The sequence below is a fragment of the Bacillus rossius genome, chromosome 1, assembly GCF_032445375.1.
Source record: "Bacillus rossius redtenbacheri isolate Brsri chromosome 1, Brsri_v3, whole genome shotgun sequence".
In the NCBI taxonomy this organism is placed as follows: Eukaryota; Metazoa; Arthropoda; class Insecta; order Phasmatodea; family Bacillidae; genus Bacillus; species Bacillus rossius.
This window is the reverse complement of record NC_086330.1, coordinates 23,270,449-23,293,785: the sequence shown is the minus strand read 5'-3', so window position 1 is coordinate 23,293,785 and position 23,337 is coordinate 23,270,449. Positions and strand designations below refer to the sequence as shown.

General features: G+C 37.4%; 2 protein-coding genes across 5 annotated transcripts in view; one reads left to right on the top strand and one right to left on the bottom strand.

The window, feature by feature from the left end:
• The first annotated feature begins 27 nt into the window (after positions 1–27).
• LOC134533065 (protein-S-isoprenylcysteine O-methyltransferase) lies at positions 28–22,569 on the top strand. Of its 2 annotated transcripts, XR_010075246.1 has the most exons (4): positions 84–766; positions 2,728–3,071; positions 5,523–5,585; positions 22,491–22,569. XR_010075246.1 is itself a non-coding variant. In XM_063370271.1 (3 exons), exons 1-3 carry the CDS (start codon positions 263–265, stop codon positions 5,527–5,529), a joined length of 855 nt encoding a protein of 284 aa, XP_063226341.1. In that variant the 5' UTR covers positions 28–262; the 3' UTR covers positions 5,530–10,589. The 2 variants fall into 2 exon arrangements, 1 of the variants encoding a protein (XP_063226341.1); XM_063370271.1 differs by lacking the exon at positions 22,491–22,569 and having other exon boundaries at positions 28–766; positions 5,523–10,589.
• LOC134533051 (probable ATP-dependent RNA helicase spindle-E) overlaps positions 14,788–23,337 on the bottom strand; it is a 79,356-nt gene continuing 70,806 nt past the window's right edge. For all 3 annotated transcript variants that reach the window (XM_063370256.1, XM_063370248.1, XM_063370238.1), the window contains exons 21-26: positions 22,527–22,669; positions 21,180–21,314; positions 20,434–20,572; positions 20,225–20,346; positions 19,371–19,592; positions 14,788–15,981 (exon numbers count right to left, since the gene is read on the bottom strand). In XM_063370256.1, the coding sequence (XP_063226326.1) occupies positions 15,834–15,981; positions 19,371–19,592; positions 20,225–20,346; positions 20,434–20,572; positions 21,180–21,314; positions 22,527–22,669 (909 nt within the window). In that variant the 3' untranslated portion in view covers positions 14,788–15,833. The remainder of the gene's footprint in view (positions 15,982–19,370; positions 19,593–20,224; positions 20,347–20,433; positions 20,573–21,179; positions 21,315–22,526; positions 22,670–23,337) is intronic.

The following is a 23,337-nucleotide window of genomic DNA, read 5'->3' as shown; positions in this document are numbered from 1 at the left end:
CGTTCAATCGAACATACTGGGCTAGGCAAAATAGCTAGTACCTAGTAGCCTCTTAAAATTGTCCAAATATCTATGGTGTCAACAGGAAAATGGGGGAGGTATCCGTGGTAGAACACCCCGGTTAGATTTTTAAGAAATGTATTTGTAGTTGTATTTTCAATAATTATTTATTTATCTGTACACTTTAGACACCTCGTAATATTTAGAAGAAACTTTGGTTTTTAATTTTAATGATAAGAGCGTGTTTCCTAACCTCAATACAATGGCTGTGAATAGTGCGAAGATAAGTTTATATTTTTTCCTGGCTGGTTCTATAGTTTTCGTAACGTTATTTTTACCGAGCTGTGGTGTAAGCTTGGGACCGTACGCGTATCTGACATTATTGTTCTACTATGTAGGACTGAATGTTGCAATTGCTGTTTGTATGCATGGCTTTGCCCATCAAGTTGCAATAAGGTCAGCCTTCCTAGGTTTCGTCAACTCGTTGGGTATCATTCTCTTGTGTACCGCGACCTCGCCGTGGAACATGTTTGGGTGCTACGTGTTCTTTCTCACGTTCTTCCACTTTTCCGAGTTCCTGGTCATAGCCCTCACCAATCCGAAGAGTGCGTGCGTGGATTCCTTCATGCTGAACCACAGCTGGGAGTACGGAGCCGCGGCCCTAGCAAGCTGGACAGAGTTCCTGCTCGAAGTTTGGCTAGTCCCCAACTTGAAGAGGCACCCGTACATAACGTTATTTGGTGCTGTGCTCTGCTTCAGTGGTGAGGTAAGCTATAATAGTTTCTTCTTTGCTAATGCTGAAAGAGAACTGCTTTTCTGTGAAAGAAAAGGGGGGGGGGGGGCGTGGTTAAAAGACGAGAAAAATGTATATATTATTTACATAATTATAGCTTCTAATGTGAAAATACGTTTCTGGTGCTTTGATCATTGAAAGGGATCTTGTAAATCAAATTGGCAACCCCGCACTTTCCTCAACAAAAGCAGTTTGGCATCTGTCGGTTCAGGATGGAAATGATATGACCAAAATTATTATCAGAAAATCAGTTTTAATTAATGCAAAATCTGATAAAATATAATACTAAAAAAGTATAATATTATAAAATAATTGAGTAAATCATTGAGAAAATGGCATAAAAAATATCGGGGGGGGGGGGGGGGTGAGTCATAGTGTTTGGGGGGGGTGGGCACCTCTGGTTTACTAGTTCTATAAGTTGTACTGCAGGGTTCTATAGGTATCTGGTAAGCAGTGCTAACCTTCATTATGTAAATGTAAAATTCTTTAATATGTTTTATTTATTTATTTTACACTAAACTTTGTAATTTTGAAAACAAAGTTATGATTTTGAGTGGGATACTTAGATTACATTTATAACTGTTCTGTTGTCTGTTCTTCTATTAGGCTTATATATTTTTATAATGTAAGTACAGTGATGTAAATTTGTATTGTTCTTTAGTAGTGTTAGCGTATCCAAGACTGTTTTCCACAAGAGATATCACTAACTGGTTGTCGCCAGTTACTTGATATAAACTGCAATTTGATCCTGTGGTTCTCCAGAGATTTTGTCATCACCACCAACATCAGGGATATCTCTCGTGGAAAACGGTCTCTGCTATGCTATTAAAGCACATCATAAAATTACGTCTCTATTTTTACGTTACAGTCATTTCATATAACCGTTAACCAATATACGCAATTGAATTGTACCAAACCCAACCGTTAAAGGAGTCATTTCTGCTAAACTATTTTTAGTATTGCATTGCCGTTTTCCACTGTGATTAGTATAAATGTAAGGATATAAAAAAAATGCAAATATAAAATTTTGGTTTGCCTTTGTTTCAATGCAGTCTTTTACTCAGTATTTACCTCCAGGGAAATTGTGGAGTAAAATAGCATAAAAAAAGGAGAAAGTATTGAAATGAAAATAATTAACATCTGGACAACAAATTACTTAAACCTACTTTAATTAATTATTTAATTTAATTAATAATACTTTTTCAACAGTATTAAATAATATTTAGTTAGGCAAACCATTCAATTTCCTTAGACTTTTTAAAGCCCTTCATAATTACTGAATTTTCCAGAATACCTACATTTTAATGATTAGGTACAGTATTTTAAACGTCACTGACTTAACCGAACTAAACTTATACTTTCATTACGGCCACGTAGACCTGCAAACACCTACGCGCTTCGAAAAAACCTACACTATAACATGTTTAAAAGATGTTGCTGGTTTTAACTGTGTGTCATATCTTTGTATATATATACTGTATAGAAGTCGCGAGTGGATAGGATTTACTCTACGTTTTTCAGGAGCGTATGATGAGCAGCTTGGGAACTTCACCGCTGCAGTGCGCTGCCGTAACGCCCTGTATCGTCTTAGTTGTTATTTACACGTTAGAGCGCAGCACTGTCGCCCGCTCATCATTCCCCGCACCCCCCACCCATCATTCACTGCAGCTCAAGGTCATTCAGCGGGAGGGGGAAGGGGTGTTTGAAGAGTTCGACACTTCTCCGCTAGGGACCACCACAAGTCGATGCCCTAGAGATGGTGGCGATTGCGGCGGTGAATTAACCAACTACCTCAAAACCGTATAAGAACTTTTAACCTGGGCTGGCGACTTCTATACAGTATATATATATTCAAAGGTCATATAGAATGAACAAGAAGACGAGGCTGCCACTGACGGAGTGCTGAACGGTGGGTGTGCACGTGACACGGGCAGGTGCTGCGGAAGCTGGCGATATTCACGGCCAAGTCCAACTTCAGCCACGTGGTGCAGAGCGTGCGGGAGGACGGCCACCGGCTGGTGACGCACGGCGTGTACTCGTGGTGCCGGCACCCCAGCTACGTGGGCTGGTTCTACTGGTCCGTGGGCACCCAGCTGGTCCTCGTGAACCCCGTGTGCGTGGCTGCGTACGCGCTGCTCAGCTGGAAGTTCTTCTACCACCGCGTGCAGGTCGAGGAGCTGACGCTGCTCAGGTTCTTCGGCCGCGACTACCACGAGTACCAGCAGCGCGTGGGCACGGGACTGCCCTTCATCGGCGGCTACGTGCTCCCGCCCGACACGTGGGTACTCGACCCCACGCTCCTCCCCCCACCTCCAGAACTCATCAGAAATAAATTTACCAGGCATGATCTACACATAATGTGTAAAATTCTAAGTTCCAGTTTTTATCAAAATCCCGTTTACTTACCAGTTTACAAGTGACATGATTTTTGATAAGTAAAATCTGAATTGTTAGTAGATGAAAAATTATTTTTTTTTCTATTCGCCTTACATTTCACACTCTTTGTAGTTTACAAAAAAAAATTCAGCAAAAACTGTAATATAAGTCGTAACTTCTCTTGAAAAAAGAATACAGAGCCAGCTAGAGCATGATTTCGGAAAGATTTATTTTTCACTTACATTTACAAATTTGTTGTGAATATAAAGTTAGCCCAAAAATTAGAAAATAAATAATTTTAATATTTTAATGCTTGTTTTCACATGCATTCTTTAGTGCAGTTTAACCCTTTCACTTATACTAGTTGCCAATTCATAAGATATACCTAATTTTATTTATTTATTGTAACTGTAAACTATATTTGGGATTTTATTGTGTGGTAATAATCTTACACTATGGTTACAATATCAGTGTATAAATATTTTATAGTAATTATTAAAAGTAAAATAAAAATTATTTGTTTCATACCTAGCAATAAACTCAGATGTCCACTAGAATGTAGGTACACCTTAACCTACACATGCAAGGTTTTGATAAACTCTTATGTATCATTGGGATATAAATTTGTCCACTTCAGTTGGTGAATGGATTGAAAGGCTTAAGTTGTTGCCCCGTTAATAGTAAAATTAGAACAAAGTTAAAACACGTATTAATTTTAAAGTTAACTTAGTTTATGCTTCATCTGTGATTCTGTCAAACTATGTTGGGTTGAAACAAAGGCGTAAAAATTATATTTGAAATATATGATTTAAACTAAGTTTAGTACACAACTTAATAAAGTTAGGTACTTTGTGGACAGCATAGGAACTTTTACCATGGGTATTTTCAAATATTATTCTTGCATACTAACTAGAATTATAATATTAGTCTACTTTCTTGTTCATATTATGTGTTATAAACATTCTTGCTCAAGAAAGAGGCTCATGTGTTCCAGGTTGAAGAATAATTTTTTTCCGAGTATCATTTGGAGTGTGTATGGAATACTGCACAGTATATATAACTCTCAAATTTATTTTTTATTGAATTGAATTAATAAAATAGTCTTCATTGTAGTGTGGAGACTGGGCAAATGCTGGATTATGTCAATTTAATTTTAAATTTCAAAGCAGTTGTTTGTAAAAGCATTGCCGCATATCTAGTAGTTTTTCAGTTACTAGAAATATTATTAATAGCCTTTTTATTTACGTTAAAAGTGCTTCAAGTTATTGTTTAACAACTGGATGCTATGAAAGTTGCAGCAAATTTTTTTAAAGTACATTAGACTACACAGTTTGCATTCACATGTAATTAGCTTTACTTTACTGGAATATAGACAAGTGTGACCATTCAATGTCATCTTTCTCGTTTTGCATTCAATAAAAAGCAAATTGTGGTACATTTATTTACTCTGCCTCAAAGTAGTTAAACTACACCTAAAGAGCTAATCTGATTTGGGCTATGCAAACTACAGAAACTCAGATGAATATGAATAGTGTGAGAGAATGTGAAGCTGTATAGCTTTGAATAAATTTGAAGTTTGAGTTCTTTGGCAGTCGAGAGAAATGTGTCTAGTTTGTAGTGTAACTCTCTCTCTCTCTAGCAAGTTACGTTGAAATGTATACTAAACCTCATATAATTTAAATTGTCACATGAAACTTGTCATTTAGTAGATTTAGAAATGAAAGGTGGGAAAGGAAAAGGAGAAATCAGTTTTAACTAACATGCCTTTAAATTATACAGAAAATAAAACCATAACGTAAAGCGAAGGGCGATAGTTACAGAACCGAGAACAGAACAAAATTGTAGTGTTAAGTATGGATACAACCTGTAAAAAAAGCAGACTCAAGGGGTTGTCATTCTTAAAACAGTTCTTCCCCATCCTCTTCTCTTTTCTGCCTTGCTCTCTGTATTCAGAATCCATGCAATAGCAATGTAAGTACCACCGTGTGTGTGCTGACTTCACGTAACAACGTCATATGTACCGAAAAAAAGACAAGTTAATCAGAACTCTCTGAACTGACTTAAAATTTCTATCTTTAATGCAGGAAAATGCAGTAAATCATCAGGAGTTTTGACTTTTATAAGCCCCCTCTGGGATTTTTATTTTACGCAGAGCCTTTTAACGTGTTAGGGTATAAAAATACTATAAACCGCTGTGACTGAGTGGGCAGTTTACTCACCTCCCACAAAGCCATCCGGGTTTGATTTTCAGTGGGGTGCTCTAGTTTCTCTTACCAGTGCATTCTGTCACTTCTTCATCCACATTGCTTCACCCCTCCTATGTTAAACACTAATTGTATGGTTTCTGTTCCAGGGAATAATCACTGCAGGGAGCATTCACATGTTGTAAAGTGCGCAAACCATGCTCACAATGTTGGTGAGTATCTTCCAGTACAAGCATAACTTATAAAGTTACATCTACCAATGTTGCTAATGGATTTTTAGCTTCTAACTACCGTAACATTGAAAGTGATTAATAAAGCTTAGAATTAACTTTTTTTTTTTTAAAAAAAAAGGGGGCTTTTAGAAAATGTTGCAAAAAAAAATAAAATGTATAAAAGTAGATTTTTTAGCTTTGTGATGTTTGGTAGGACCCAGTACATAAGCAAAAACTCTGTCTAGCCTGTTTGTCTAACAAGTACATTAAAAATGTGTGCACAATGAGAATTTACAGCAAGGTACATGTGAAAGTTGATGTGTGTAGTAAGTAGGTACCATATAAATAGTAAACACAGCAAGTTCTACAGCCAATGGATAATGTTCTTGAATACATACCAGAAACATTTTTAAAAATACGGTACAACCCTCTTACAAAAATCCCACTTATGAAAATTTTGTGCATAATAAGTTCAAAAACATTTAGCAATTGGAACTATAAATACATAAAATTCTACCCTTTTATTAAGTCCAAATTTCTAAGTATACCTTGATAAACTTCTTAACAGGGTTTTATTGTATTTTGATAATACAAAAATTATTTGTTTATTTGATTATTATTTATTACATATAGCCAGAAATTTAATATATTTTAGGACCTTAACAGTCAGAAAGCTTTGTGGGGAATGGCTCATAATCATACTTGTTTTAAAAAACACCCTTGCCTGAGGTGAGACTTGAGCCCATAACCTTGGTTAGCAGTAAGGAACGTTGAATGGAGCCGGAGCATAAACAAGAAATTCTCTTGTAATATTTTTGTACCTAGCAATGGTATTTTGTTGAATGAAAAAATGTAATGCATTGCAAAATGTATGAATTGGTTTTGTGTTTGGAGTGTGTCAGATGGCAATTGAGATCACTGTCAATGATTGTTTTGCTATACATATTATGTTCAGAGGCAAGATTATAAGGTGAACAGTGATAAAAACCTGTGTAACATCATAATTGAAGTCAATACACCAAATAATGCCATAATTCAAAGCAAAAGACAAATTGCAGTGATTACCTTGATTACAGTCTTTTATCAAAATCTAGAGTTAATACCACAGTTCTTTAGTTTAGGCTTTTATTTAAAAACCTATAACTTGACTTGTCACACGTGCAAGTACGAACAAATGTCCTGGCCGCCCATCTCTGTTGGCGAGCGGGTGGGAACAGCTACACGGTCATGATCCCAGTGCAAGCCTGGCTCAGTGATGCTGCGTGACCTTGAACTGCTGAGACTCGTCTGGGGAGGGACAATTTTTTTTAGCCAACCCCCCCCCCCTTTCCTCCCTCCCCCGCCCTCTTCACGGAGAAGGCAGTCCCACACAGCCAAAGTGATTGTGAGCCATATAAAAATGGTATTGATATGACTGGAGGAATTTATGAGTGCCAGGTGAATGTTGATGACCTTATAATGCCATTGCCGCTTCCCTCTCCCGGGAGGGGGGGGGGGGAAGTAGCGCGGTGACTTGCGTCTACACGCGAGACTTTAGACTGCAGGAGTACTGACAAATTGTGCCCCGCCAGGCATGGGGGAATAGCAAGTGGGAAGCAGCAGTAAACCAGCGAACACACTGGAGCAAACCTCCTGCACGATTATGAGTTCAGCCGCACTTGATATCCCAGAGGGGGTAAGGAGCGAAGGATTTTGGATGATAAAGTTTCTCTATGTCATACCATCCAATATATGTAGATGGGAGCACCGTAGTTATACATTTTCATTCCTTGAATTCCATCTCATTCACAAAATTACTCCCACCAAATGCAGTGTACTGAGAGCTATGATGTTACATCATAAATCAGTATGCAATATTGTAAGCCTAATTTGCTTAAGATGTTTTTGTTTTAGGCATTTAGCCACGTCTGTAGACATCTGATATTGACTGCTCTTATTTACTTAACTGTTTAAGTATTTTTACCAAAATGTTTTCATTGTTTTGCTTTATTTTCCAACATTACAAAAAAAATTCACTGGAAACCAAAGAAAGTCCTGTATGTGTAGTATATAATTTCTTTAAATTTCAAGAAACGAAACAAAGATTTATGTATAGAATTTTTATTTCAATTGACAAAATAGGTAATTATGTTGGTTTTAGTTACATTTTAGTGCTCTGGAGTAATGACACATTTCGGTGCTATTTGGTTTTATCACTTTTAACTTTATAGTCTTGTCACTACATAATTATAAAGCATAATTAAAGTACACAGAATGTAACTTGCACAAATTATGTGTGCTTTCAGAGGTTTTACTGAATCTATTGTGCCATGTTGTAGGATTTGTCCAATCAAAAGATACAGTGTGTAAAATTTGTCACAACCTATTAATAGACTTATATTTTGTACATTAGTGATTAGTGTTCACAGATTAACAGTTCACTACTTATTAATATTTATACCTGATAGTGTGGTGTTCGTAATATGTTTTAACTTCAAAATTAATATTTATTGTAAATGAATGATAATTAATCATGAACAGCAATACTGTACAGTTTAATGTTGAATATTATTAACTTTTGCATTATGTTCATTAAGATTTACACCAGATAATAGTATTGCATTTCATTTGGGCATAAAGAAATTTAGTTGGTCAGAATTCTACATTTCTAGACATTTCCTCGAAACTGGCACTGTTGGCTGTGTTCAATAATGTCACACTCATGTGGCAAGGATCGTAGTTTCAATGCCAGTATCTCGCCACTACTTACGTTTGCGAGCACCAAATCTATACCCAAGTGGTTTGGAATCATTTTATCTTGGAGGTCCCATTGCTTTAAGCATCTGTGAAAAACCATGCAACATACTGTATTCACCCAAATAGGCAGCAGCCTCGAATAAGTACCCTTAAAATTTAGACTATATTTGTTGTTTAGAATAAGTCTCACAGCAAACTTTAAAAACAGAATGTGTGACCATATTTAAAGTTTAAATTAAATGTTTGTTCAGGGCTTTGGTAACTATCCAAAATAATAAATTGCCTTTAAGGTTTTCTGGAAAACAAATAGCATTCTTGATACCAGTGTTGATGTCTGCCAGTTATTTTTTAACCACTCATTATACTTACCAAGAGTACTATTACATGTACAAATATTTTCAGTAAAACTCTATGTAAATTTTGGTCACTAAATATATAAGACAGTAAATATTTTATTTATGGATCTACAGTGAATAACATGTTAACTGTGATACAAGGAAAATGTCATAAATGTAAAATGGCTACTGATCGCAGCTGTTTAGTAAAATGCAGTTAAGTGCCATTAATCAATGCTATATTACGAAAATTTTAAACAAAATAAATTTGGAAATAGCAGAAGAAGCACATGCAATAAATTCTCACCTTTCAAACAAAAATTTTTATTGCACTCTTCAAAAATATTTTTTCTCCCTCCAGTCGTGCGTAGAACTCTGTGATAAGATACTTTCTTATTGTAACATGATTTCCCGTTTCCCATTTAGGTTTTTCCAGAAACTGCAAACCTTCAGTAATATCGCAACAATAAAGTGTACAACTAAGGAAGTGCCAGAGCCTGTGACGGAGATAAATACAAATAGGTATCAATATATCAGAGCCCCCTTTGAGGTAGGAGACAAAGTAAAGTGTCACTAGTACCCTAAATTCTTTAAAGTTTCGGAGAGAAAAAATCTTATAAACAAATCCTTTATTCAAAAGTATTAAAATAACATGGGAAATATACTCCTCATGTGATACAATAAATTTCACAAAGTATGGGTTTACGTAGATGTGTATAAGTATCCTGCAATAACATTATGTTTAACGTATTTTACATGTACACAAGGGCGTGAAAAATAACTAGCCTCAAAATGAATAGCATGTTAACGCATAAACAGTTACACACACAAAAATTAAGACAGTTAATTACCCAACAGTGTACAAGCAATAAATATGATAGTAGAAGTATGTTAAAGTAGAAGTATGTTAATTTAATCTTAGATAACGAGCAAGAATTAGATAATACTGAAATGGTTATGTAGAGCAGCTAAATGACGTAAGAAAAATAAACGACAATATGTACCAACTGGATGCTGATCATGGGTGCAAGAACCAATTAATCCTAAACTGATAGAACCCATGAAAATAAACAAATCATTTGGAACGTGGCAGCAAAACAGAATTTAAGAAACATGCAATAGCTAACACATGTCTAGAATGCCACTCATACAACCAAGTTGTGAATTCAGAACATGAAACTCACCCATGATCGACCTCTAGCACTGACTAACAAGTTACTCATCCGAGATCTCAAGTGGAAGAATTGGAAGCGGTATGGTAACATGACCTTATATAAGCTAGGCAGAGTAATTCCTATAAAAAAAAGGGAGCGGCAGTCATGGGAATACTGGAAAGGGTAGGAAGGGCAGGGGGGGGGGGGGGTAGGAACACGACTCTTGACACTGAAAACTGACAAAAGGGCCAACAGTGATAAACATGCATTCATCACATCTTTCTTACAAACACAAACAAACTACGTGCAAGATGTCTGTCATCTGTTTAGCAACAGCATGTTAGCCAACCTTGGAGCTTGACGGTACCTGTCATTTGTAGCATTGCCATGCAGTGTTGTCAATTTTCGAATAAGCTTGGCACAATATTTTTTGACAAACATTTTATGAAAATTGTACGTAGGTTATTTGGGTGAATACAGTAACACCCTACTATAAAACAAGTTTCCTCATAAGTCCATCTTTAATATTAAAGATAGAATTAACCACCGTAAACACACCACATTATCAGTCAGCGGTGTTGAGCAGCGACACCACGGCCGTCCACCGTGAAACGTCTTCCATTGTTAGCTGATGGAACATCCTTTCAACCATGGTGTGTCACTGTATCAAGTTTTTAATGTCCCTGTAATATTAAGTGTGTTTTTAATCTATTATAATTTTATTGACAGTTATGAAAATGCATTAATAATGTTATTCAAATAAAAATATTTACAATGGCCACAGTTTGTCCTTATTGAATTCTCTGTGAATAATTTTGTGTGTGTCCTAGTCTTATAGCGGTAATAAAGCAACTAGTGATTCATACAAAAATGTATTACAGAAAAAGTTTTTTTTTTAAATTTGGAATTCTATAGTTTGGCACATTCTGTGATCCGACACCTGTCAAGTTGCTTATGTTCAGATTTAGTATTTGTGGGGGATTTCTGGTTGATTGAATTACAGCACTGCTGGTGTGTTTGGGTAACTCAAGTGTTTATTGTTCCTGTAAATTTTCATCTAGTATTTTCCAGCAGATAACATTTTATGAGTTTATTTCCATAAGGATTTTAGAAGAAGAAATCTTTTTAATGGACACAACGTAATATCAGACTTTTTCAAAGTAACACTTTTTATAAAGAAACTTGTTTTGTACTGTATATAATTTTTTTCTTTTGTATTACAGTTAAAACTGAATTGGCCTTTAGTAATCTGGCAAATCTCTAGTATACGGCATGACCATGGTCCTCAGCGTGCTGAATTACGCTCGCTGCTGTAGAAAGGCCATGTCACTCACTTCAGTGATTTGATCTTTGACTGTTGTAGACAAGTATTTATGTACCTGTCTAATACATCAAAAACTTTTGAGAGTACACTTGATGCTTCACTTTGCTTAACCAAACCAACCATTTTTCAACTTCATCGTACTTCCAGCTTGTATTTTATTTGTCTTTAAAGACACACTGCCATATTTTTGTAAAATTGTCTCACGGTTTGCGACAATGACGTTTAGATTGTAAATTCCAGTTTCCAATTCCTTTGCCACTTCAAAATGTGTAATTTTGGGATTCCTACTTACAAATTAAATAAATAAAACTAATCAGCAATACAAAACAGTTTTTTTTTTGCCATTACAGAATACGTAGTTGGCAAACTAAAATCTTGCAGGACTAGGTATGTACATCTGAAAACACAATAGAGTGGCAAGGAATGAAAGGACTTTTTTTTCCAAGACAGTGGTGCCAATAGACAGGTAACTGCAAACTTTCTGTACCTTCGATATATCCAATACACGGCGTAAGCCTGCACTAAAATATATCACTAGTGTTCTGGCACACTTATTAAAGATTTTAACACATTAAACTTAACAGATAGAAGTGAACATTAATTTTTTAAACCTTCTTTTTCTTTCATTCATTGAATTTTGGAAAGAAAAAAAAATTTATAAGCAAGAAATGCACAATTCATGAAACATTACATGCATGAAATAGATAAATTGTTCTTATGGGGAAAATGTTTGGACGTAAGAAACATACCGTGTTTTATAGCATAATTTTTGCACATTTTATACTAACATCAAGTTTGAAAAGTCGGGGTAAGACGTTTATGCGGAAATTTTTTTTTTGTTAGGTAAAGTTATTCATAAAAACAAAACCCATTCATGGAAAAAAACGTTTATTTAAAAGTGGCGAATACAAGAGCACGGAACAATTTAAATTAATAAATCATGCAACAAAAACCATTCTTCAACTTTAAATAGAAAAACCAAAACTGACGCGAATGTGAGTCGGAACGCATAACTATTGTCGTAGTACACACTTACCACAAAAGAGTGTGGGCCATCAAATGTAGTTAACTCGGCACTCGACAGAGAGCGCGCGTTGCATGCAATAGGCGAGGTATCTATATTTGATTACCTATGCGCGCTCTATACGGGAAGCAACATAACCAAACATGAATGATGACAACTAGCGCTGGCTACATTTTTATAAGCGGTACACCGCGGTGACGCAGACATACAGATTAAGGTTATAGTATTTAAAAATGTCTTTAAAAGAAAATTTACACTTCAGACATTGTATTTCCGTTATTTAAATAAGTTAGCGGTAATTTCTGAATAAATATTAGATTTATACTTTAAAATACATTGTTTTATACGGACAAGATACTTACACAAAGCACTCGGCATCTAATAGCGGGAACAAAAACATGATGCGACGTTTACCTGAGAAGTTTTTTTATCCAAATTTTGACGACCTAAAATATAGGTGCAACCAGGGGTGTAGCCAGGGGGGGGTTTTTAGGGGTGCAAACCCCCCCCTTAGCACCAAATCTTTAATTAATTTCTTATTCATCACTCAAACTAATTTCATATTAAAATTAATAAAATTTTTACCACTAAAATATTTAAATTTAAGTACTGAAAACTGCTAAAAGCACTATTTTACACCTTAAAATCCAAATTTTCCCGTGGGAGGACCCTCGGACAGCCCGCTTTAATACGGGGTGCGGGGGGGGGGGGGCATGCTTATTAACACCCCCCATACACAAATCCTGGCTACACCACTGAGTGCAACGATTATGTGATTGCGATGATTATGCGATAAAAGAGGGTATTACACGCAGAAACATTATAACAAGGTTCTACTGTAGTGCATTTATCTTTTATATTATCTTTGAAAGATTTGTGCAATGGGAGTGCATCACTTGTAAGTTTTTGGACATAGGACATAAGCCATTGCTAAGCACTCTTTCTGTAGAAGAAAACTAAAAAATAAAACATAAATAAATAAATAAAAATACCCAAAAGACAAAAAACACAAATTAAGCAAAAATTGCTGTTGTCAACAGGATATAAACACCACAAAATATTCCGTAACAGGAATGTACTAAGAGAATGAAAAGAAACCCACAAATGATGACAGCACAAAAATATTGAGCCCAAAAAATTCAGCACAGCAGTTGAAACGAGACAAAAACACGACAAAACGAAAAGATTAAACAAACACAATAGTTTTTCCAAAACGGAAACAAGCGAAGTTTTGGGAACTGCTATCTGCTCCCGTCCTCAGGCAGAGACGCACATGGTACGAAAACAGTCAATAGTTAATGGTAAGTTTAAACTGCTAAAAATGTTGATTTCTCAATTGTGCGAATGTACCGTATTTACTCACATAATGTCCGCTGTAATTTGGCTACATTTTTGACAAAAAAATGGGGTGCAAACACTATGAAATGAAGTCCGAAAAAAAAAATTTTTTTCCTCAAAATTTTACGTTTTGTGTAGAGTAAAAAAATTGTTCTCTCATAATTAGTTTACTAGTACCCTGATTGCTCCGCGGATTGCATTAATAAAATCGCTGCTTCGTAAAATTGGCACCCTTCCCTCGGCCCAGTTGAAAAATATTAACGGCGGCACACTACTTCGCAGAGCGCTGGTGACTGGCGACCCTCCGCAGCAGGCGTGAGAAATGTGACAGGTGTCGAGATAATTGGGTGCTGGCGATTAGTGGAAGACACCACTCTTTTTTTTTCTTCTCTCACTCGCGTGTGCGCTCTTATGTTCAGAAGCCGCAGCCAGCCTACACAAAATAAACGCTTTGCGTGAAAAGGTATTTTTTTAATCTTTCATTGAGATGGCCACTAACGGCACGGGGCAGATATCTAATGTCTGCATTAGCCTCCCTGTCCCTTGCCCACTGTGTATAAAAAAAGTTACCGGCAGACGTCTGTGCATGTGAGTCCCCTCCTGCCCTGCTTGACTGAAGCGGGGGGAAGGAGTGCAGAGTGTGGAAAAGGCTGAGCAGGACTTTTTAACAAAAACAAAGCAGAGCTTTGTCTTCCTGAGCTGCGCAGTAGAATGCGAGTTTCTGAGTCCGGACGGTTTCACCACGCTACAAACCCTCCCAGCGACCACTCCGGAGAAATGAACAACTCAAGGTCAAAGCATTGTTGACAGCGTCAGTAAATTTCCATCCCGTTACTGTGCCTTTCAGGGGTGGCCAAGGTTGCTTTGTCTGGTGCGGACTTTATGCGGATTTTAAAAAATTCCATTTAAAGTATTTAAAAAGAAATGTGCGGACATTATGCGATTAAATACGGTATTGTATCATGTTATAGTGCAGTGCTTTCTTTGGAAATAGTTTAACATGGATATGTATACTACTGGAATAAAAGTGAGGAAAAATAGGTGGGGGGGGATAATTTCCACCTGATATTTTGGGAAAGTCACTTCCAGTTTTTCGGAAAAAACCAGGATCTGGCCCAGCTCTATGTAAGAGGCTATATAAAGCCTATAATAAAACAATCTTTTTCTTTAGCTGTATACGCAAGTACGTAATCTTACGTGATAGGGCTACCTCACAATCTACCCTACCATAAACTCCTAAATTGGTAAATAACACACATACTTTGCAATAAAAATTTTCATAAACGAGATATTTTTTTCAGTAAAAAAATTTATTGCTATTGTTTAGAAATGGGTAACTATGTATGGTTAGTGGTTACAGTATTGTGTGTTTATTATACATTCTTAAACAAAACAAAAAAAACACAATCTGTGTTTTTCTCAATACAAAAATATCACAAAACATGAACACTAAACAAATTAGCAATACTGATACTTGCAGATACCATAATACACTGCTGGACTCCAATCTCACAAAACGAATATGCAAAACTTTACTGGTGCACAGTTTAAAACACAAACTTTCCTGCAAATGGCAATGCATGGTATTTCTTTGTTTCTGAACAGAATAATTGTAATTGTGTATGTAATTTCGTTAATGTAACATCACTTATGCTGTCAAGTAACAACTATTTTGTCTCAAAAAAATCTCATACACAAATTATACATACTTTAAAAATCAAACGTAATGTAAGTTCACAATACTTTCTGTGTTAAACACAAAACAATGCAGCACTATTCGATCAAATCCGCAGTCTCAGGCTTTAAAATAATTAAATTTCACTAAAATATAATAATGAGACAGAGCAAGAACTTTTCTCAGTTTCAAGACAGAAACCAAACAGTCAATGTCCCGTCGCCCCAAAAAAAGTAACATTTTTAAACTGATAACATGAAAGTACATACTAAGATCATCACATATTTAGCAGAAACAAGTACACAAAAAAAAAAATCTAAGCATAGATTTTGTTGCCTCTTGCAGGAACAAATTTTAGGACTATTATGCTTTTCAAGTTTTTTTTTGTTTTTTTTGATTAAAACTAATCTTGCCAAAAGTGATAATAATCTAATGTCCTGAAATAAAGTATGATACAAGAAGTGGTAAAAATAAAACTGTATCCTCGTGTTCTGGTATTCTGGTATTTAATGTTTGCAGACTGTCTAGTATATTAATTACATCTAGTTGGGAACGACACAGCTAAAAAAAAAAAAAAAAAATTGTTTTGTACATTTGTACACTGTTTCAAAAAAAAAAACACACCGCACCGTGCCCAGCAGTCTGGAATAGCCGCGCCGTGCTCATCCTGGCTGGCCGTGCGCCAGCGCCTTGGACAGCATCGCCTCGTGGTCGCGGTGCTGCGCGGACTCCAGGTGCAGCCGCAGCAGCTGCGCGGAGCTCACCGTCACCTGGCACAGCTTGCACGTGGCGTCCTTCACGGGCCCCGTGCTGGAACACAGCCCCACTCTTCCTGGGCGCGGCTCCGACGCAATCCCCACCCTGGTCGTGTCCCGGCGAACAAACTATTCACACAATACACCAATCCCTCGCATAGCACGTCTTCACTTAATGCGAATTCAGTTAGCACGATGTAAATTTTACTGCCCTAGTCTCGAATAGCACGTCTGTAAATTTCAGTTAGCACGAAATCGCCACAGGCTAAAAAAAATCTCGGAAACGACGCGACGTCAGGTATGGAATTCGAGGGGGGAAGAGTGGTTTGGAATGCGAGGGGAAAGAGATGCGCACGCAGATAAACAAACACCGGGCCGTACTGTTGATGCCCGGCCGCAGACCAGGCCCTACCGTTGATGCTCGGCTGCAGACCAGGCCGTACCGTACAGAAACCAAAGCAGATGAAATTGGACACGTTTTTTAAAAAAAAGCAAGATGATAGTGTTAATTTCACCCCAGAAAATATTTAACTAACTTTTATGTTTTGTATATGTACATATTGTACATACAGTAAACTCCCGGTATATCGCGCCCCGATTGATCGCAGAATCGGGTATATCGCGGGTCAAACCATGTCCCCCAGTCAGAAATGAATATGTAATAATAATGGAATAAATGGTTGACAGCCGATTAGGATAATTTTGCGTTGTAACTAACAAACTAAGCATCGGGCAGAAAAAAGCCTAGGCGTAGAAAATGTCCGCAGTAAAATTCTAAACAAGATATCTCCGTACATTATTCCTCTATCTTGTAGGGTTTTCAAATTATGGTCCAATCCAGCCCAGTGATATTTTCTGAAACACTAGTTCTTAACGTCGCTTTATCTCACAAATGAAGCATCGGACAGGGGACCTGATAAAGCCCACCGTCCAGCGACATTATCCAGCGTGACTCGGCTGGGGATTGATGTTAGATAGGCTTGGTTGTCGGCAAGCGCTGGGTAGGGAGAGGCTAGCCGAGAACATGGAGAGAGGTAGAGATTAGAGCGGGCAGAAACTTGAAGAGGGGGAGTGGGGGAGGGAATGTGTTCACGCAGCACACAGGCAGAGCATGAGTCACTTGACTGAACAGCGTCGCTGGGTACAAGGCAAAATCAGGTAGTCCGGTGTTTAAAATTCCACTCCAGAATCTTAATTGGTACTTTACTGGACATCTGTATATAAATGTTTTGTTACAACTTAAACCTACAGACGTAATATTATTGGGTAATTCATTGTATTATACAAGTTCATCTTTTTACTTTGGTATAATGTTTTAACATTAAATAGTAAAGTAAATCGGCTAGCGTATTTTTAATCTTTGCCCAGGAATTCCCAGTGGTCCAATATTTACGTGAACCATACTGTACCACTTTTGCCTGTGGTAGTAAACAAGTCCCGGAAATGTTTATGTGTTGCGGTCTCCCGACCTTTAAACAGAGGCTAGGGAATATAACACTTACCGATCCGAGCCACACACACTCAGCAACTCGACACAGCGTTTGGTGAAATAAGTAAAGACAAAGTTTAACACGGTTTTTAATACGGCGTCACTGATTGCGCTAAAATTAAATTGGCGCAATTTTTGTTTCCCACATGTGACCATTTATAATTTACTGTAAGCATGGATAATAAAGTTTAACCACTTGACACGATAGACGATTCTTTATTTTTTATTGTACGAATGCTAGAATCGTTTTTTTCCTGTATCTGCAGCCTGCTTCTACAAAAGACAAGCTATCTGTAAGTAAATCTAGAATTTTTATTTTGTCAATCAAACTCGGTACTTTGCGATTCATATTCGGTTTGAAGTATCACTACGGCCTTTCTTTTTAGAAGACTTTGACCACAGAATCGTGTGTAACCGCACACACTGCACTTACTTTTTTACGGACACTGACGAAGCAGATACTGTGGCTAACACCACGAGACTGGCAGCAGCAGCTTGTGTGCCGCACATGTGTATGGCGGCGTGTGGCGCGCTCGTAGGCCGTGCGACAAACTGTGCGCGGCACGCGGAAAAATAAAAACAATTCAACATTTAATATTTATCTTTAAAATTTATTATTTTTATTTTTTCACCCGTGTTTAGTGGAAACTGCGGATGTAAAGTCCGCACAAAGGCGGGCCGTCTATACTGTGCGTGCTTGCCGACCTATTAGAACACAGGCGGTGTTTTATGCCTTTTGACCTTGGTCACATCGAAACATCGCGGTTATGCAACAACGCGGGTAAAAGTTATGTCCCCCGACAACCGCGTTAAATAGGGAGTGTACCCGTATTTTAATGTTATGTTTGTGCTCTAGAGAAAATCTAAATCTGTTTATCTGTTAACTGATTTGTTTACATAGCCGCTTTTATAAGAGGTGTGCATAACAAATTAAATGTTTACATATGGCTGTGTGTTTTAAAGTTATATAAAACCGGTTCTTAATTTCATAAAAGTGTTTTAATTTTGTTAAGTTTTAAAAGTAATAACAAAGGATCCAGCTGCTTGCAACAGCAGGCAGACAGACGCGCGCGCGTGTTGAAGGTCACGCCTGGGCGGGCAAGCCAACCTGCTGACTGACGGTAAATATGTTACCACTTATCTCCCGTTACACTGTGCCATGTTTTCTTTATCTAACGTATTCGGTGGTAGGCTTAAAAAGATAAATGATATGACATATGCATTTTCAAGTATTATTCTACGCATTTATATTATGTAAAGATTACTTCCCTACACATCTTGGAACACATTAAATAATTTAGCCTTATATTTATGGGGACTAATGCTTCAGAATACGCGATTTCGATTAACACGAACATTTTTAGGAACGAATTAGTCGTGCTAAGTGAGGGATTGGTGTATAGTCTATTTTAAAATGGACCTAATTATTGAGTTTTAAAACATTTGAAAATAAAATATAGCTATTCTAAAAACTACAAGCTTCATCAACAAAAGGAAAGAATTTGAAAGACAGCGGACGAGGTGGTTACATCCCCCCTTCCCCCTTTTTTTTTACCCCCCAAATGAAATTCTGCATACATTCCTAGATGCAGCTTACAATTTTGATAGCTGCAAACATTTAAAGAACCACAGAAAGGAAAGCCAATCGTCATGTTTTAGATGGAATCCTGATAATCACAGCAGCACCATGCGAGGCTCGTGTTTAGTTCGGAAAGACACAGCGTATTCCAAATGCCCTTGCTTGAGGTTGAATCAGTTAAGTGAAAGCAAGTTCGACCAGCACAACCTGTGTACAAAAAAAACCTGCTGGGCAGTACTGTTGAACTGTAAGCAATTAAAAGTTCTAATTCATTTTAGTTAACAAGTAGTAACTTCAATTTAAGATAACCTGAAAAAGCTAAATATACTATTATTTTACGATAAACAATTTTATTATTTCCGGAACAACAACATACCCATTGGCCAGGAGGCGCAGTGCACTGACGTGAGCTCTCATCTCGCTGAAGTGGGTTTCGTCCTCTTCCAGCAAGTTGACGCCCCAGTGCAGCTTGAATATGGAGGATTCGTCCTCCTCCCCGGAGCACGGGTCCATCAGCCAGTCTTCACTCAACTCTCCCCACATGAAGGACTTCCTGGCCATGCACAGTTCCTGCGACTTGCGACGCTTCATCATCAGCCTGCAAGGGGACAAGTCCGCACCCTACACAATGCTGATCTACAAAAATGCCATCGCCATTGTGCACTCACTGAAATAGAAATTCACGTAAATGAAAACAGCACTACTTAGAATCTCCGAACGTGCTACTTCAAATAATGCCGTAAGTTATTAGCATCGTTACTTAAAACTGTGCTAATCAAACAGCGTTACTTTGAGGGGTGGGTGTATGTAGTTTTAAAAACTTGTCAATTTCTTGCTAGAGACAAATGAACACGGACTTGGAGTAAAAAAATGGTATATTTTTAAGTACAGTGATGAAGGGGGGGGGGGGGGGGGAAGGCATTTGCCCAAAACATTTATTATGACCCCTCCCCATCCTAATTAATATTATGACTCAGGAATCCTAAGGTATCGCAACAACCCGCTTTTACTGCAGTAGATTTTCTGTTCTTTCATGTTTGTATGTGATGATTATGCTTGTAAGCTTTAAAAATTATTGAAACTTGTTTTGTCCAACATTATATATAAGTAGTGTCCTATAATTATTTCCCCAAATTGCTAGTCCTTATTTTTGTTATCCTGGATCAGTTTTTCCCCTAACTGATCGAGTATACTTAGGTTCTATTGTGCTTCAGCTGATGATGTTCTTACTTCATGAGCCACTCCTTTAGCTTGTGATGGACACTGTTCATGTAGGCACTTTCCTCAACCAGAATGTCTGTCCCTTGCTGGGGCGTGAGTCCCATGTTCATCCAGTATCTGAGTCTGTTTACCTGCGAAACCACAAAAGCTTTGTTCTATACAGTATACAAACAAACCATATATGCAACATTCCTAATTCATTCACATTTGTAACTTACATTCTGCAGATCTTCAATGTCTATCTCAACATCGAATGTCACATCCATGTCATGCTCTAAGAACAGCGGATGTTTTGTAATGTTATCACATCCCAGGCCACAAAGTGCTCCTGTAAACTTTGTACGAGCCTCATTTACCCTGTAAACAATAAAAATACATGTAAAACATTTAATAGTACAGTACAAAAATCCCTCACTTAGTACATCTTCAGATCTTTAAACTTCAGTTAGCAAGAAATCACCACAGAAAAAAAAAAAAAAGTCGGGCATGATGCCACGAAGTCTGCTTCAACTCGGTAAACAACAGCTGCACCGTGGCATGCAGTTAGCTATACGAGGGGGTTAAGAGATGTGTACGCAGGTCTGACTACACTATTGGCTGTTGTACAATCATCAGCTATGGCAAGTTCAGTTGCGGCTATTGAGTGCAAAGGACCAAATGTTTTTAACGTCTGCCGTGCTGTGACTATGAGAAGGAAAACTGTCATTGGAGTGCAATCAAAAATTTGTCATTAAATTGATAGGTGGCAAAACAATTCTTTTTCTATCTAATTACTTATTTATTTATTAAAAATAGGAGCAGAAATTAAATTTGTATAAACAAATAGAGGCATTAAAGAAAGAAAAAGGGACTTTTTTTTATCTTTGTCGGTTCACATTTGTGGGAGTTGAAAATTAAAATTACAGTATGTAGTGTACACACCTGACAGTGAGCACATAAATAAATAAATATATAAAAAACTTACCTCAATTCAATGGTTGGTGCGAACAGTATTGCCATCAAGGCACCGAAGCCGTGGATGTTGGGCATCATCGTGGTGTGACGAAGAATGAGGGAGCTGCCTGAAGACTTCTCCTCCACAACAGCAGCCACCAGAAGTCTTCATCGTGAAGCAAGCACCACAAAACAATAAACGTTCCAGGGACGTATACGTCTCTGGAAATCCTAAGAAATCTTTAACATTATCACAAACAAAAGGTAGGATATTGAAAGCAAACAGCAGGCAAATAAGACCCCCCCCCCTCCCCCAAATGAAATTCTGCTCACGCTCTTGCCATGATCCCTTTGCACAAGCAATCTCAGGTTTCTTACACGTAGCTGTCACTGATTCATTGATTTAATGAAAATTTTAGGATCGACTTTCGCCATCCTTTCACCACATGCCTGGATATCACTGTGAAGAACCTGGGACGTTGTAGGCATGCATCAAGCAAGGAAAAACTTTTACATATTAATCGGGTGTGTTTGGTCATGAAGTAGAATTTCTGGAGGTCGTGTGTTCGGATCATGGTTTTGCACTGTAGAGGTTGGTTTTCCCCCAAAGTGGTTTCCCACCCACACTAAGGGCAAATTTTGGTGAAGTTCAACATATACCTTTCCCAGTTCCTACCATTTGCAGTGCTGGTCGGTGTTGCATCAAGCTGCTGGACAGCACCTTAAGTGGAGATGTTCACATGTAATTGTTTTAGTATAGGTATCGGCTGATATTTCCAGTTTTTTTAAATTTTATTTCCTACATAATTGTTTCCAATAGATACTTAAAAAACCAATACACATGAGAAAAGTACAATTTTATCCATTCAGGTGTCACCCATATTTTACTCCAATTTTTCTGTAATATAAGACTATATTCAACTGTTGTGTTTGTTGATTAATCAAATGGCAAAACGTGTATTGTGCTATGCACTAATTTTATGTGGTATAATCATCTTTGTCATCTACCAAAAATCCTTTTAAATAAAGAATTTTATCAAGGTACTGCAATATTACTTACAAATATCGAATTTCTAGTAACTTGCACAGTGATCATTCACAAAAACGCATGAATCGGTTTAGTATTACAAAACGTACAGAATCAGTTTTGTATCGGTTATCTGACCTCTTGAAGAAATGTATTGGTAATTTGATCGGTTATCCAGTTTATATCTGTACCATCCATCACTCCTAAATGCTCAATTTATATATAAAAAAAAAAAAAAAAAAAATATTACGCTGAATTTTATTCTAAATTACATAAACTAAAACAAATCAATTCGAGCAGTTATCAATGTTTCAGAGGCAGCACTTGATACGAGAGGGACTGGGTGCGGACCTGTCGTGGGGGTCCTGGGGATCCGTGTCCAGCAGGACGGAGTTCACGGACAGCCCCTCGATGGTCTGGTCTCTCTCCCGCGCCACGTACGTCTGCCCGTGGATGTGCATCTCCAGCGGGCTGTTGGGTCCGCCCAGCCGCACCTGCAGGGCATCCAGCGTCACTACGAGCCTTCGGAACACAGGGGCCGAACATGCCCGGTCCACACAGCGGTCATCGGAAACAGACGAGGGGCCAAAAAACAGTCCCCATCGAAAGCTTCACATCACATGCATATTTACATAAAAGTTTTCAGGTTTTAAATTTTTTTTTAGTAATTTTTTCATTGAAATTTTTGTAACCGGTACAGACCACCACGCATCGATCCAGCCGTAGTATTTTTTCGATACGACGTTTCGCCTAGACCCGACCCTTCGTAAAAGGGAAATAAAAAACTACAGTAAATTCCTGTTAAGAAGTTTCTCATGATACTTCAAAATTTGAACTTATTAATTTCACTTTAAGGGTAAAATTGTATTTATAGGTCCAGTGCTAAATTTTTTAAACTTACAATGCAGGACATTTTCTTAAGTGGGATTTTCTTAAGAGGGTTTACCTGTATTGACTGATGGCTGTTTGGTGTTCACTGACTCAATTGGTAATAATGTTATTGATATTTAAATATATAACAGTATTTTTTATTTTATTTTCCAAGTAATTATTTGGCTGTTTTTTTTATTTTTCCGCAAGATTTTGGGAGTAAAGGTACTGAAAAAACTAAATGGTTAGTATCCCTAAAATTATCTAGAATATGAATGCCAAATTTTCACTA

Coding starts and splice junctions, on each gene's coding strand:
- LOC134533065 (XM_063370271.1), top strand. CDS start 263: ATGGCTGTGAATAGTGCGAAGATAAGTTTATATTTTTTCCTGGCTGGT. Junction 767..2,727: donor TGCTCTGCTTCAGTGGTGAG/GTAAGCTATAAT, acceptor TGACACGGGCAG/GTGCTGCGGAAGCTGGCGAT.